Genomic DNA, 17,766 nt, shown 5'->3' on the forward strand with positions numbered 1-17,766 from the left:
ATCCTACAATGTACATTTTCGCAATCATCAGTTGATATATGTTATGCTGTAGCAAAGATCTTAAAAAAGCTAGCTATAATCTTAATTTGAGCTAAATATTCCATAAAATTCAGTTTATCCAAATCACAAAGTTTCAGAACCTTAACTATACTGTAATGGAACTCGCGAAACAAAACTCGGGAACACTTTAGTAGATTTTTATTCCACTCGTTATGACACACACAACCCTTAATCGTTTACAAAACTAAAGATCTCGGGATTAAACTGACATTTCAATAGAGAGAGCCAAGAGTTAATGAGGGAAGTGACAAAATTCCGGGAACGTCGAATTATATTATTATAATGGTAAAATGATCAAAATGGTTATCCCCTTTTACAAGCTTCGGGGTATTTTAAGTACTAAATCTGGGGGTCAGTACCCTAGGCGTACTTCGGTTTTAGGCAATTAACGAGACAATCCACAGATGGTAACTTTCTAAATCTTTAACCCGTAACGTCAAGATAATGGTAAGAAAAGATGATTTACGGGGGTGTTGCAGCTGTAGTGAGATTTTAGCAAAATGTGGATATTTTAGACTTTTGTCTTGACGAGGAAAAGGAGTGAAAGTTTTTATGAAGGGTAACCCTTATTGGAGGATAATGGGTTCCCAACATATGGCCATCCCGGACATACCACTAAAGTAGTGATAATGCATAGGCGTAGCTTAAGGGTACATTACAATACTAAAAACTAATTGTGCACTTCCACAACTACAATCCACGTTTAAAATTCACTCTGAAAATTGCATAGATTAGCAAATTTAGTTTCTTAATACAGTAATGTTCGCTTATAACGAACCCGCTTATAACGAACTTTCGGTTATAACGAACTAATCTATGAAGTACGAACTCAAATACATTTAAACGTATGTTATTTTTGTCATTTATAACGAACCCGCTTACAACGAACTTTCGCTTATAACGAACCTTAAATTTTTAGAAGAATAGAAAAACTTTACGGTTATAACGAACTTAACGCGGGATTTTACCGAAATCCCAAAGAAGAAAAGTAAACAATTCTCGGGGAAAGTCCAAAATCGTTTGAAGCAAATTGCTGACACAAACGACACAGTTGTTCCAGTATATTGATAGCGTTCAAAGAATTCGTTCGTTAAAAAAATTATGAGTTATATCATTAAAAAAAAAAACGTAAAGCTTTAACTTTAAATTGTAAATATGACATTGTTAAACGGTTGCAGAGACATGCCAAACAGAGTGAAATTTGTTCAGAAATGGGATTAAGTAAATCAACGGTAAGAACAATAAAATATGCAATGTTCACAGATATTTTTTTTTGTTATTCCAGTAATTTTCCGGCTTTGTAATAAATTATGTAATTTGAAATAGCATTAATACGAATTAAAATTTGACTATACATATGTAATTTTAGGTTGCAACAATTTGGAAAAATAAAGAAACAATCCTAAAAACCTTCGAAAGTGGACAACATTCAAATGTAAAAAAAATCAAAAAGCCCAATAATTATGAAGTTGACCAAAGACTCTTAAAATGGTTTTCTCAACAAAGAAATAATAACGCAATTGTTAGCGGTGCTATATTACAATCAAAAGCTGAAGATTTTGCAAGTAAGGTGTCCGGAAACCAGGAACCGAAATTTAATAGAAGCTGGATCGAAAGGTTCAAAAGAAGGCATAATATTACGAGTGGAAGAATTGCTGGAGAATCGACTTCAGTTGATATGAACATTGTAGATGACTGGCTGCAAAACAAATGGCCAATAATTAGGTCAAACTTTAAGGATGAGGACATCTTCAATGGAGATGAAACCGGTTTATTCTTCAAGCTTACACCTGATAGAACACTAAAGTTTAAAGGGCAAACCTGTGAAGGTGGAAAGCTTTCCAAAGAAAAAATCACTATATTTGTTGTAGCGAATTTGACAGGATCCGAAAAAAGAAAGTTATTGGTAATTGGAAAATCTAAAAACTCTAGATGTTTTAAGAATATTGTACAATTGCCAGTAACTTATAAGTCCAATAAAAGGGCATGGATGAATTCAGAGATTTTTATAAATGCATTACGTGAATGGGATGAAGGGAAAATTGTCCGGCTCATCCCGATGTTAAAAATTTGATGTGGATTACGTTAGTGTTTATGCCACCAAACACTAGTTCTAAATTACAACCCATGGATCAGGGTGTTATCCATAGTCTAAAGAGTCATTATCGACGACTCCTCCTCTCGGAAATGATATCTTGTATGGATAGTGGTAAGGAAAAATTTATTATTACTCTTTTGGATGCAATACGCTTTATTCATATGGCATGGCAAAAGGTGTCAAAGCAAACGATTAGAAATTGTTTTCGACATGCCGGTTTTCTCGAAAATGAGAATTTTGATTCAGATGATGACTTACCATTAGTCGAATGGCTTAAAAAAAATCAATGCAAAAATAAAACCGATATTCAAGAGGATTTTCTTCAAACCAACAACGATTTTCATGAATTTGTTCATGTGGATGACAATCTTGTGAGCGTTGAGTTTTTAGACGATAATGCCATTATTGCGTCTGTGTCTTCTGCATCTGACACTTATGATGATGATGAGGAAGACGAAGATGCAGCATATGAGAATAATGAAATAATATCCGTTCCTACAACCACAGAAGCACTTCGATATGTTTCTAGTATTCGTCAATTTCTTCAATCGCGAAATACTCCACAAAATGTTCTCGATGGAATAGCCCATGTGGAATTACATATAAATGAAATTCATTTCACCACAATAAAACAAACCAAAATTAGCGATTTTTTTCTTTCTAATTCCTAAAAAGTGTTGTTAAATTTAACAAATATGTATTATTTAAATTGGTTACTAGTTGAAGAATGTTACTTGTTGACTTTTTTAAAATATATATGTATGTAAATAAAGTGAGTTATGTATTAATTAAAAAAACAATCATAACACCATTTATTGCTTATAGCGAACTTCGGTTATAACGAACTATTTACTACGGTCCCTTGGGGTTCGTTATAAGCGAACATTACTGTACTTTGGTGATCCAGAATTAAGATGATACCACATTAACAAATTGGTATTTTAGGCAGAATAATGGGGTGGTTTACCCCCCTCACTCGTAAATAGGACAATCTTTCAGTAAACAACACTGTCGTTTAACATACAGACTCATATGTATGTCACCAAATGAATGCATTTACCCTAGGCAATTTAAGTTCCCTTTCGTTCGTAGGATTTATGAGTATAGACAGAGGCACTTCAGTTCTAAGAACCCCAAGTACAAATTAGCCGCTTATCACATGTAGACTATGGGCTCGCTGTTCACAAAATTGAAAAACCCCACACCTCCCTAATTATCATTCATTATCACATAAAGTTCTCTATGCTGCCTCAGAGGTACGAAATTTATCAAATTAGACAATACTTAAAAACAGGAATATACAAACGCCAGAATGAGTGTAAAAATAAAAGGGAAAAATAATAAAACTGCATTACTTAGCAATATCTTTATCTTCCACAAAAATTACAATAAAATGAATAGAAATTTCTACAACGTTAGTGCCAATTAAACCTCGATTTCTTATTAGTACTATGTATGGAACCAATCGGTCCTTTATTGGCTTAAATTGGATTTAGATATGAGATCGGTTTCCAGATTCGTCCTAGCCCCTTGACAACCAAACTCATAAATGTCCCATTAGTCGAAGTTAAATGGTGGTGGCATATATTATCGCTACGAATGGTCCTATATCAGGTTCCACTAGAAGTGATTCTAGATCGATTCTAACTCACGTTAAAATTAACAACACCGTAAATTACAGTAGTGATATGCAGAGCCTTGGCACCTTTATGAATATTTGCTTAGACTTTTCAAGAAAACTAATCCTAAACAGTTCTATTGTTTATGTAATGAAAAACAGTAAAGAAAATCAATTCTGAATGGTCAGAAACAGTCCTGACTGACGTACTAAGCATTACGTGATACGTGAATTTTCTGTGATACTTGCTCTGTGTGAATCTAAAATACTTTCCTGCCAAAATGTTTTACGCTAATTTTATTTTGCCCAGTATATCTATATTATCATTATTAAATTGATAGAATGTTTAAAATTATTTAAAATTAATTGTAAATATTGATTTTAACGCTAATGCCAAATAAAGGGTATAATAACACAGAAGCAAGGTTTAAGTAATTAAAGACAATTCTTCAATTAAGTCTGGTAAGCTTAAGCACATAAAGTAATGAAAAATAATAGCACGTACTCTGATTTTATTCAATATTTGAAACACATGTGAATCATATAACACTTTACTGATATCTATGCGTAGTAAGCGTAAAGGTTATATGAGCAATACTCTTTGAAGATGACCAGTGCCAAAAAACGAAGTTAGAATGTTAAAGGGGCTATCAGAAAACCGGTTCTTCATCATTTTTGTTATTGTATGTTCGGAGGTAAATGTAAGAGCTACATTATGACAATAATTTTAAACAATTGGCAAATTTTGTTTTCAATCTCCATTGCTTAATTGGGACCTAGGTATCTTGATTTTCGTTCATTTGTAGAGTCCGGATTATTAATAATGGAATTTTTTATATATTTAGCTTTGAAAATATAGTTTTAATATTAAAAATGCAATAAAAAAGCTCTAAAATAAGATCGAAAAATTCGAGGACCGAATTAGTGAGATACGCGTTTCGTTAGATGGCACTAGTGCTGCGATTTATGAATTCTCTGTGGCGGAGCCAGCAGCGCGTGCAGTGTCACTCGTCTAATAATGACAGTGACAGTGCACTGCGAACCAGAGCAGTATCTCGGTTCTGTAGAGAACTAAAACAACGGCGGGAAAACATTTTCCGTAACGGTTTCCGGAAATACATTCTGGATAGTTCGATCCAAACCATATAAAACCGTTAATCACATCACCAACGGTCTCTTTTCTTTTCCGGGCCTCGCACCCTCCACATGTACTCCAACTGGTAACAATCATACTCTGTACACAGTAGAAATAAGTTTATTCTAAGTTTAGTAATAAAACACATCACGTTCCTGTTTTACGAGTTTGGTGTGGCAATCCTATTTCTGACACTCAATGGAAAACGCCTAGTGATTCCATACCACGACAGCAGGACATCTCTATTAAATGACTCATGTGACACTGGATATGGGCCTCCATCTGACGGATGCAGAAACACTAAGCATGAAAACTTCATTCATCATGGTCAAGAAACAAAGAAACTCATTAGGTTGTTTACAATATAATATATAGATAAAAAAACCTTCATTTCCAGAAGAACAGACGATTGACATTTGGACTTTCTCGCCTAGTTCACAGTGTAAGAATTTTAAATACGTAACACTTTAATTTTCGACGAACATTTAAGGAAATTGGTTTATCTGTGCAAACTCATTCTTTTTTCGCTAAAAGTGATATGATAAGACCAAAAAATTAGTATCATAATAGCAATTATCGACCTAATGGACAAAAAACTTGATAATTTTAAAATAAAGCAATTTTCTCTTATACAGTGAGTCTCATAATCTTCGCAGTGGACAGAAACTTGACGTGGCCCTCACCAATCTCCTCTAAGCTTAAAAGCATTAATTTATTAAATCAACCCTTTACTTTGACCGATTATCACTTTGGAAGAATCATGGATAACTTCCATCCTGTATATGGGGAGTGCAATCGGTGTCCTCTTGGTCAATTGCTGCAGTCACAAATTGAGAAATAGAAATACTTTGCTTCTGTTAGCCTCACTTCTCATATTTACTCACATTCTATGCACAGCAGCATATAAAATTTCATTGATCCTTGTTGCAAGATTTTTGATGGGTATCACTGCCGGTGTAGTGTTAGGTGTGTTTTCAGGTTACGTGATTAAAATTGCAGAAAACCGAAACTAAGGAATATTAGGAAACGTGCTAGATGAGTTTAACAGTGGCGGAATTGTCTTCATTTACGTTATAGGCCCTTATCTATCAATTAGGGACGTCAGTTTAGTGAATCTTATCACCTCAACAGCATATTGTCTTGCATGTTGGTTGATTGTTCCTGAAATTCCTTATGATTTCATCAGAAAAGGCCAGAAGGCTGAAGCTGAGAATTACTTAATGAAGCTTCAAGGAAGACTGGCTGCCTTCCTTGATATCTAGATGTTCAAAAGAACTGGGTTTATATTACTCAACACATTCGAAGTTCAAATGTACCAGCCAAAGAGATTAGAAACCTTAGAGACAGGACCGCAGTAAAAGACATGATAATCAACATTGGTTTAATATTTTTCCCGTAATTGTTAAAATCTGCGCAACCCTAGGTTGCACGCAGACAATATCCAACATTCTATGGATTTATTCTGCAATGGTGTTTGGTTTCATGCAACTGGTCGCTAATATAATTAGTTTCCGCCTAATAGAAAGAGCTGGGAGGAAATTTCTCGTCTTGGCTTCTCTTATAATGTACACAATGCTTCTAATAACTCTAGAGACATATTTCCATATCACATTATCATCAGAGATATCTCCCACAGCCAACCCAGCGGTGTTTATAATAGGGTTTAATTTGGGGTTGGTAAATCTCCCATAATTGATGTTAGTTGAGTTGTTTACCCTCAACTTGAAAGCCAAATGGTTAGCAATAACAGTGTTTGTCCATTTCATTTTGACGTTTATAGTCACAGCTTTCTTTTCTCTTCTGAGCGAAGCTCTAGGACTAGCATGGATGTTTTGGATCTTTGCAAGATTATCCCTAACTGGACTTGTGTTTAGTATTGTTATGTGCCTGTAATCAAGGATAAGAGCCATCAAGGAATTCAGTTTATGCCAGAGAGGAGTGGTAATAAGTGATTAGTTAGCATGTGTTTTGTATTGTTCATAATAAACAATGCATTTTGAAATTTAATAATTATTTTATATAACGCATGAAACTTAAAGGCAGTACTTAAAAATTTTACATAACATATAGCTAAATACTTGGTATAAACTTCCTACTCTTCTGATTTATTGTCTCTTTGCAGAAACTTCTGAATTTCACCCAAAGACTTCCCTTTGGTCTCAAAAAGAATATAATGCACGAAAAAGTATCCAATAAAACAGAAAAAAGCAAACAACCAAAAACTACCAGCCATTCCCAATATCTCAGATAAGATCGGAAACAAGAAAGTAACCAAACAGGCAGTAATAAAAGACGTGGTTGAGGTCATCGCTGACGCTATTCCTTTGACATTGGAAGGAAAAATCTCTCCCATGACAGTCCATGGTAGAGGTCCTAGTCCGAAACTAAACACCAACATGTAGACTATCAAACAAGTTATTGGCAGCCAGAAGACTGGTTCTACATCATATTGATTTCCTTTCAGGAAGAAATAAATTCCCAAAACAGTCATTGAGAGAAAACAGAAGATACAGCAAATTTGAAGAAGCATTTTTCTGCCCATCCTCTCTACCATGAAAATGCAGGCAGTGTTCGATAACACTTGAACGCTACCAGTGATTATGGTGCATATATTAGGGGGAATTGTACTTCCTGCAGCTTCGTAGATAGTCTTCATGAATGAAAGAAGAGGGTTAATTCCAGCAAACTGCTGCAGAGCCACTAATCCCAGGGATATATACAATCCCCTTCGGCCTGCAGGTGACATAAACAAATCTTTAACTCCAGCAGTATTTTGCTTTTCCTGGTTTACCACCTCCTTAATATCTGCCATCTCCGATCTGATATCTGTGCCACGTTTTCTGAGCTTTCTCAAGCCCTTATCAGCATCATCAAAGTTCCCCTGAGCCACCAAGTAATACGGAGACTCTGGCATGAATATTGCAAAGACTATTATGAAAATTATGAGAGGTATTGCGCATGTTAAACTGTAGACTGGTATGCTGAGATGAGGCCCTATAGAGAAAGGATATATGATGCCCAGGGTGATCAAGACTCCCATGGCACTTCCATATTTTCCTCTATTACGAGCCTGGCTGATTTCACTTACATACATTGGTACTACTGCGAAGGCACTTCCTGAGCCAAGACCTAGTAGAAATCTAGAATTTATCAGTAAAATATTAGTTGCAGGGTATGTGGAAAATATCTACCTAGCGAAGTAGTATAAACCAACATTTTTAGCTCCAGCTAAAATGAGGAAGCCTGCTACCATAGGTAAAGCTAGGAAGAGAAGGGCTTTCTTTCTGCCCAGTTTATCTGCGCAGTAACCTGCAGCCAAAGGGCCTATTGCGGAGCCTAAAGGGTTGTAAGCAGCAATCCAAGCTTCTTCAGTAGTAGATACTACATGGTCAAATGGGTTTTCCTCTCCGTGGAGTTTCGGAATCACTGGGGAAGTCCAGGACATTCCAACGCCAGCGGCAAATAGGGGAATATCAGCTGAAATGTAATTTTTTTTAACTAACCTTGAAAATCACTATGCCAATACAGATTTTTTTCTAAACTATGTTTAATAATAGCGTGATAATTGAATACTTCCTTGATTGTATCAAAGGATTAGGTAAACTAGACTGTCATCTATTGATCGCAAATTCAAGGCTATTTTTTATTTCACTGTGTTCCATGTTAATATTACATAATTTATGCTATTGTTAACTTTCTTAACCGGATAATTTTTACTCATAGTTACAACAATTGATATCATAAAGATTTACGCATGTTGAAATGTGACAATCCTTTATTCCCTAATTTTGATCCACATTCGAGTAACTATATTAAATGGAATATTTCAACAATTTATGAGTTTACTCATGAATATTGATTTAAACACACGTAGTTAAAATATACGCGTAACCGCCTAAAAATCTACCAAAACATCTTCGTAGAGAATTAATAGGTAACGCATTCCGCTAGATGACGCTGGAACTGAGATTTTTGAAACCGCCTGGAAATAATTAAAGGGGAACTTGATAAGGGACTCCACTTCACATCTAACAAGGGCATTAGCTAAAAAAGAATTCTTTCACTATTCCCTTCACAAATAAATGCTTAATTATATTATAACCTTCCTTCCTCTTTATTCTATATTATACATATAAGGTAATGAAAGAATTTTTAAAGAATTACATATGGTTATTTCAAAGTTTTCCATTTTGTTTAACATGCATATTAAATCCACGAAAGCTAGCTGAAGTATACTTATTGTTACCGGTTAAAATTATCATACAAATTATACATTTTACCTGTAATTGCAGCCCAATGCAGAAACCAACACGCTCCCTCCTTTGCACCATCCTCATCTGTTTTAAACAGAGACCTATTTTCATTTGTAACAGTAGGTCTATATACCACTTCTACTAAATTCTTATCATCAGTCACTTCATCACCATTAACATTACTATCCCCCTTCAACACCATGGTTGCTTCAGGAATCGCCGATAATACTACGAACTGCTCATTCTAGCGTCTTCTGTACAGAATTATCTTTATTAAAAGCGAACTGGTACCAATTAAGAGGTACCATAAAGATTCTCTTGGGAAAATTGCACTCACTATAGATATACCAAAGACCTTCACTCTGACGTCAAGCTAATCCATATTACAATGCGCCCACTGCGCAGGTAGTCATAGAGAGAGGTTTTTTAATTACGAGTTAAATAATAATTATTTCAAATCTTAACAACAACTTTTTCAAGTATTGGTCATTTGCATGACTTTGTTTATTAAGGTTGGTGTCTCACAATAGTAGGGCTATCATACATACGTCTGGGACGTAGGGAAATGTAGTTCGCGACATTTAGTTTTGAGTGTTTTTAATCGTTTTTGGTATCAGTTAATTGGTTTTTAATTAATAGAATAAAAGCTGGAATTGTTTCAAGTACACCAGCCTTAAACAGAAGAGTTACAGAAGTTATCCTTCACTGATTCGCTCGGAAGCGTGTCGCGAACTTGAACCATTACATTCTCTGGACTGGTCAAGCATTAATAATTTTTTTCGGTTACAAATGTAAAATGTTCTTGTTAGAATTACACGTTTTTATTTATTTTTATTTATAGGTTGGTTTTGTTTCTGACACTTTAAATTCGATCAATTTTCTAGCAAAATTCCCATCGGGGCATCGAATATTTTAGATCCTGAAAATAGTGGTTGAGTATTAATCAACTCAGTACGTGATGTGCCAAGAATTCGAAGAACAAATCTGCTTTGCAAATACCACGAAAAGGATGCGGAACCAAATAAAGTTGTTAAGAACTTAATTTGCACATTTTAATGCTTGAATAAACTGCATTTGCACTCGACATTTTTCATCACTCTAGGAGCTTTAAGTATGCGGTAAGAAACTTATTTTTAAGTTACAAATAAAAATTAAATCATAAGCACAAAACTAGAAATAAATGTATAATTCATATCTACAAATAACTTTCTTATTTGCTGAGAATTTCTTGAATCTCAGTCACATTTTTGCCCTTAGTCTCAATCATTACCAACTTGATAAAAATCGCCCCAAAGGCGCAACAAACCCCAAATACCCAAAACGATTCCGCCATTCCTAGTGTCTCACTGACGATGGGAAATGCCAAAGTAACCAAGAAAGAAACCCCAAAACAAGTGGCTGACGCTAAAGCTGAGGCTATAGATTTCACGTTATCTGGGAAAACCTCACTGAGGACCGTCCATGGTACTGGTCCAAGGCCCAAATTGAAACTCACAATATATAGCAATAAACAAGCTATTGGTAACCACCAAAAATAAACCAGCATTGCGAATTGGTGTCGCTGGAGAAAGAAATATGCCCCAAGTAAAATTACTGAAACGGAGGCTCCAAGAGTTGAAGCCAAGAGAAGCAATTTCCTTCCTAATTTTTCTACTACAACTGAAGTGACTCCAACTGTAATTACTTGAATGGTTCCTACCATCATCGTAGCAATCTGAGGTGGAATGCTGCTTCCAGTAGCCATAAAGATATTTTCCATGAATCCAGTCACTGCATTTATTCCAGAAATTTGTTGCAAGATCAACAAGCCTGATGCGATTATAAAGGCCTTCCTCGTTCCTCTCGACCTGAAAAGCTCCATAATCCCCCCTTTGAGGTGTCTTTGATGCTCTTCAATTTTCTGCAGCTCTATTACGTCCTTTTGAGCCTGTTCACAGGAAATTGAACGTAAATTTATTAACGCTCTTTCTGCTTGTTTATAATGACTATTTCGGACTAGATAAGAGGGACTATCTGGGGCATACAAAGTGAAGAATATGAGAAAGATTTGAAGAGGTAAGAGGCAGGAGAGACAGAAGATTTTCACTGTCATGAAGCTTCCAATGGCGAAAGGGTACAGAACGCCTAGTGCCACGAAGATTCCTAAGATGCAGCTAAATTTTCCTCTATTGAAGTCTGAGGTGATTTCTCCTGTGTACATTGTGAGCACTGTGAAGACACCTCCCGTGCCCATACCATAGAGTAACCTACAAGGGAACAAATCTTATGACTCTCTAATGCAAATGAACTTACACATATACCTTCCGAGATAATATATCTCTACTTTATCAGTGAATGCTAAAAAGATGATTCCAGCAGTCATTGGCAAGGAAATGGCGATTAAAGTCTTTTTTCTACCGATTTTGTCTGCTGAAAAGCCAAAGAGGAACGGTCCAATTGCAGCTCCTACACATAGAATTGAGGCAATTAGGCTGGCTTGGGAGGCGTCTATCTGGGAGTTTAGGGGAGTGTCGGTACTCTGGAGTTTTGGAAGAACGGGGGAGCTCCATGAGAAGCCGATGCCTCCAGCGAAAGCCAACAAATTTCCTGGAAAAGAAACGAATTTATGATTTCTGTATCATTTTTACTCCAACCTGAAGGATGCTATGCATATGTATACAAGGTGTTTTCAACATGAGTATTTAGTGCAATGTATCGTTTTTTTTTCAAACGAATTACAAGTAAAATCGTTTAATAGGCATGATGATTATTTATAAGGGCGATTTAACTTTTTGCGCTCAATAAGTGTGCAGACTTTCGAGATCGAATGACAGGGAAGTTTGTAACATAGTTGTTGTTGGGAAAATACCCAACATCTTCACCTAATAATAAATTTCTTTCTTTGCCAAAGTAAACCCTTCTTAATCACCTTTAAGGGCAGTGTTTACATTATCCAAATCCATACACATTCCACACTCTTCCCACGCTCATAACTCTTCTCACCCATCATTTTTCTCACACCTTCATGGCACCATATTGATAAGCAATCCTTATTCCCTTGCATTAATAATTCACACTAATTGGTATGACTATGAGGTGGTAAAAATATATATGGATAATATAAGGTTCATATTCGGTGGGGAAGTTTTTGAGACGGTCTCAGACAGTCTCATATAGTCTCTCACACAACACGCAACGCCTCTTCAACACCTCTCCAACTCTCTTTATATACTCCTACAGCCTTAGTAGGGTCTCAATACTGCTCTCAATTAAAACATAACATTTCCCCTGTTCCAAAAAACTCCCGATCGTCAAAGGTTCTTGATAATCGGTGGTCGCTTGTGGTTCTCTAGTTTACCCTATTTTTACACTTTGTTATGATTTTTGTCACCTGTGCAGTAGTGTTGGACATTTAGTTAAATAAAAATAAGTGTTTTGTTATCAAGTGTGTTTGTCCTGCATTGGTTCAGCGCCAAATAAGCTGTGGTCCTTCGAACAAAAATAAGATCTAAACAAAAGAGATACAGTTCACCTCGGCACTGCCAATCAACTGTGCCCCCCTTGTGTCTGGGGTGAGACAGCAAGCAAAACACACACTTGCCCCGTTCAGTTGTAATGGGATATTTATTAAAAATTTTGGTACAACTCAACGATGACGTGAGCTAAAAAACACCATCCAAAACATTTTCATAAATGAAGACCTGTTAAGCAATTTTGACTATGCTGATTTGAAAAAAAAACAGTGAAGTGCATAACATTAAAATAACTATGGCTCATGTTAAAAATGTACCTGTATGACAGAGTTAAAAACAGTGCAATCAATTTAAGAGCGTAATTTGCTTTGACATTGTCCCAAACTTTATGGTAATTATCAAATTATTGTAATCATTCAATAAATGGATAATTTGTTATTTTTGGCTATCTCAAATTATTTAATTATATTTTTGTTTAGCATAAAATTAAAGGATTAAATTTGAAAATGGCCTTTTTTCTTTTCGACCAAACAAAAAGTAAAATCTTTACAATGGTGTAGATATAATACAGTTCGAAAATGATGATGAGAATACTCACTAAACATAGTAAAATGCCTTTGATAATCCTTACAATACTGGGTCTTAGATCGTGGAAGGATTGAGGATCTAGATTTTAGGAAACAAGCAGAAACAGTATGTCACCAAAAATCGATTTAATGAATACAAATGTAAGAGAACCAAAAGATAATGAGCACCTCTCTTTTAGTATCTAAACCAAATATTTCCTATTAACAAAATAATGAATCAATCTTTTTTCACGACTTTAAACTTATCACACACGCACATACATACAATGAAATCTTACCAAGAAACGCAGTCCTATACAAAAAAAACGTATCTCCAGGCACTACCTGCTTTTCCGGCTTCAAACTCTGGAAACTTTCCTTCCATTTACCGTGGTTATCCAACGTTGTCGGTCTATAAACGACTCCGGTATCATCCTTTTGATCAGTTAAATTCCGCTTATCTGTATTAATATCCAAACTTATAGATACATCCTGACCATTTAGCGGCTTTCCGAAATTGCTTTGAGACATTTTCTAATTGAGATGCGTACTTTCAAGATCTTGAGAAGTGGCTTTTCAAATGAAATAATAGTATCCAGTCACCGCATATTCTGCAGTTCCAATATTGTTTAAGTTTAGTGAAGACAGAAGCTTTAGTGATAACATATGTGAAAAAACTGGAAGGCTTTGGCATGGAAGCAGGTTTGTTACCTTGGTTGTATAAATCTTTGGGTAAATATAATTTGAAAATTGCTATTATATTTTGTGTGCGGGTGTTTAAGTTTTAAGAGAAATTGATGTTATCCATTGGCAAATAATAAAGGCATTGATATTTCAGTCACCTGTTTAAAATTCATTATTTAAATAGTTATCTTGTTCAATTGTTGCGCCATTCTACTGGGTAAATATTAGGTCGTGTAGTATGAAATGAGTAGAATTGAATTGAAACTTTAGTAATTTTTTTTTTCATATGAAATGTTTCTATTGTCAATCGAAATTTGCACCACCATTATCAATACACTTCTGCCATTTAACGGGAAGTTCATTGATTCCCCTGCTGTAAAAGCCTGCAGGCCGGGAGTCGATAAACTCTTGGAAGGCAGCTTTGACAGCCTCGTCGGAGTTGAATGTTTTCCCTACCAAGAAGTTATCCAAATTTTGAAAGAAGTGGTAATCAGTGGGTGCTAAGTCGGGTGAATACAGTGGATGACGAAGAGTTTCCAATTCCAACTCCTGTAGCTTGGCCAAGGTGACTTGTGCGGTGTGTGGCCGAGCGTTGTCGTGCAACAATAGCGGTGCGCTTCAATTGACTAATCTTTGCTGCTTAACCGTCAGTTGCCTCATCATTTCGGTCAGTTGTCGGCAGTAGACATCAGCCGTAATCGATTCACCAAGTTTCATGAAGCTGTGATGGATGACACCTGCGTTGGACCACCAAACGGACACCATAAGCTTCTTTTGATGAAGATTTTTTTTCGCACAATGTTTTGGTGGTTCATCTTGATCCAACCACTGCGATGAACGTCTGGTATTGTCATATAGGATCCATTTCTCATCACAAGTAACAATCCGATTCAAAAATGGATCGTTATTATACCGGCACAACAAAGAACAAGCTTCGAGACGTCGTTTTTTCTGTATGTCGCTCAACTCATGCGGTACCCACTTGTCCAGCTTTTTCACCTTACCAATTTCAGCCAAATGAGTCAATATTGTTTTTTTGGTTACACTGAATATTAACGATAATTCGCTTGCACTTTGACGTGGATTCGCTTCCACCACGGCTTTCAGATAATCGTTATCCACTTGAGTTTCAGGTCGTCCACGTGGTTCATTTGTTCAGGTTAGTTCAGGTCAAAATTGCCAGAACGAAATTTCATGAACCAACGAGATACTGTTTGCTGTGAAGTGACTTCAGTACTAAACACATCATTAATATTGCGAGCCGTCTGAGCTGTTGTGGTTCCACGGTGGGACTCATATTTCATTAACACACGAATTTCACAATTTTGCATGGCTGCACAAAAATTTTTATAAAAATAAAAGTTTTCAATAATTTTTAACACTTTAAACTCTAATCGAAAGAGGAAGAATGTACCTTTTCCACATAAAAAAGTCAAGTCCAAATATAGATTTAGAGTGAAGTTATTCGCAGTTGAATGTGGCATTTCGAGAATCTACTCATTTCATACTACACGACCTAATACATAAATATAAATAATGGAATGTGGATGAGGTCTCCAATCCCACAGTTGTAAATATTCTTACATTGATTGAATACATCGAATTTTTTTTGTATTAATTAAAATAATCGCAAATATAGAATAAAATTACGTGAATTACTATGCAAAATGTAAACTAAATGCAATTAGTTATTATAAGTCAAGCACTTTTCTATACAGAAATGTTTACTTGACTGATAATTCTGAAAGTAGTGAATATGTAGTTTTAAATCATGTATGTACTTTTGCTTCACTGTCTACATAATTAAACAAAAATTCCTGTAGCAAATATTCAAATTTGCGTTGGGAGCGTATACCTGGTTGCGATTTAAAATTGGCCGGAGGCTACGCGGTGGTAAAAAGAAATAGAGGCAGATTGTAAAAGTAAAAAGTTATAGAATAGAAGAAGACTATTTCAGAACATTTGAATTTGTCGTGGATCGAATAGATTAATTATGTATTTAAATAAATATAATGAAAATGAATAAAAAAAGTTTCCGAGGTATAGTATTTTTATGTCCCGTAATTTTTTAATGTCGAAAATGAATGTTCGAAAAAAGTGCTTTTCCAAAGCTTCAGGACCTCAATGGTAGTATTTACGGTCAACACAGGTCCAAGATTTTTAATTGTAAATTAGGGAATAAAATTCAATTTTTTTGCATTTGAAGTATCAACTTTGGGTGTCTCTAGTTTGAATTGAAATTATGTGTAAATTTTAACTCTTCCGGAAGTAACTTTAGAAGTTTCCAAGATTTTTTTATGCATAGAGAATATTATGCATAAACGTGTTATTAATAAAAATTGTGAATTATGGATAATTTAGTGGAGAAAGTTCTGTTTCTGCAGGATCACAACACGACGCTTTTGACTATTGTTCATAAGAGTAAATGAAAATTTATTAAATCATACACAAAATGTGAAAATTGAGAGTGGCTATATTTTTGTTATACATATTAATTACAAACATGACGTATGAAGTTCTAAATGAACGTTGCTTTTTAAAAAGCTGTGACTTCGTTTTCGATGAATTGGGCTTTTGAAATAACAAATTTATTTATCTGGTATTTTGCTTGGGTTTTTAAATAATTTTGTGTTTCTAAGTGATATCAATTTGGTTTTATGTGGATGTACTGAAATTTTATTTGTGAGAGGGATCAACTAAAATTACAATTTATTACATTATTCATTTCCTTTATTAATAATTATTACGATTACAAAGGAATTCTTTAGTAATCATGGTTTAGTAATGAACAATATGTTATTTTACTTTATTTATTCATCCATTAGGAGCATAAGATATTCTCGTTGGCGTACTGGTAGTTTTGAGATTGTTTTATATTAGGGGGGGCATTGGGTATCGAGTTATGAAAATTTTGTATTTGCGAATTAATTTATTATATATACGCTTTACTATTGAATGAAATGACGGAAATTTCCATCAAATTATTGATTTTTTTTATGTGTGGCGCTATCTGAGAACCTGGGTGGCAAGCACTTGCAGATTTCTTCTTTGTGGTAATTTTGTGTACATCGTGCACGACAATAATGACATTTTTCAGTAATTGTGCTGTGAGAGTTTTTCGTTTGTTTATATTAATTGAAATGTGAAAATGAACTTAAAAGTGTGCGTTTGAACGGAAAATGTGGAATTTAAACTTGAAAAGCAAAAAACAAAAGAGGTGTCATCTTAGTCAAACGATAGAGTATCTGTAGAATTTGGAACTAGGAGGTAAAATAGAAAACAAACCCACTGCCGAAGGAGTTTTCAATAATTCTCTATTTCCAGTACCTATACTAATACTTACAGACCATACAAACTAGTAATAAATATCCCTTTTTTCTAATGCAATCAAAACTTATTTTTGGTACCGTCGTAAAAAAGTTTTTTCATAAAGATCATTGTTTTGCCTCACCTTGTACTTGTCATTACAGGTTATCTCGTGTGAGTTGCAAGATTAGTGGGATTCCAATACTTTTGTGTTTAATTAATGATATTTTGAATATTACATTCTTCGTAGAAAGATACGTACTATAGCTGCCTGTCTCTTCTTTTCAGGACAAGAACTGCAGCCAAAGATATGAAATTGTGGTTCCACCATGAATGCAGCGAAAAAGATTGTACCATATCTAGGAAAGTGCAAGTTGCCTGCTAGTGGAAGTATTCCTGACAGCAACAGAAAAAGGTAGGAATTTAAAATTTTTATGGTTTTAGATTTGAACAAGAGTTACTATGCAAGGGATGAAAATAATTGTTATCAAAGAAATAATTTATTTTCAAAATTGTATGAATATTACAACAGCGAGTTAATTTGAAAACGCCCCACTTTTGATATTTCTGGGATTATAGAAAATGTGTTAATAT

At 35.0% G+C, this 17,766-nt stretch overlaps 2 protein-coding genes across 2 annotated transcripts; both read right to left on the minus strand.

The window, feature by feature from the left end:
* Positions 1–5,178: 5,178 nt before the first annotated feature.
* On the minus strand, positions 5,179–9,490 carry LOC136408991 (facilitated trehalose transporter Tret1-2 homolog). Its single transcript, XM_066390243.1, has 3 exons — positions 9,192–9,490; positions 8,103–8,388; positions 5,179–8,051 (listed from the first exon to the last, which is right to left on the minus strand). Exons 1-3 carry the CDS (start codon positions 9,364–9,366, stop codon positions 7,004–7,006), a joined length of 1,509 nt encoding a protein of 502 aa, XP_066246340.1. The 5' UTR covers positions 9,367–9,490; the 3' UTR covers positions 5,179–7,003.
* Positions 9,491–10,270: 780 nt separating this feature from the next.
* Positions 10,271–13,859, minus strand: LOC136408978 (facilitated trehalose transporter Tret1-like). The gene is made up of 3 exons (XM_066390230.1): positions 13,482–13,859; positions 11,465–11,750; positions 10,271–11,410 (listed from the first exon to the last, which is right to left on the minus strand). Exons 1-3 carry the CDS (start codon positions 13,711–13,713, stop codon positions 10,375–10,377), a joined length of 1,554 nt encoding a protein of 517 aa, XP_066246327.1. The 5' UTR covers positions 13,714–13,859; the 3' UTR covers positions 10,271–10,374.
* Positions 13,860–17,766: the final 3,907 nt, after the last annotated feature.

Source organism: Euwallacea similis, chromosome 5 (assembly GCF_039881205.1).
Source record: "Euwallacea similis isolate ESF13 chromosome 5, ESF131.1, whole genome shotgun sequence".
Lineage (NCBI taxonomy): Eukaryota > Metazoa > Arthropoda > Insecta > Coleoptera > Curculionidae > Euwallacea > Euwallacea similis.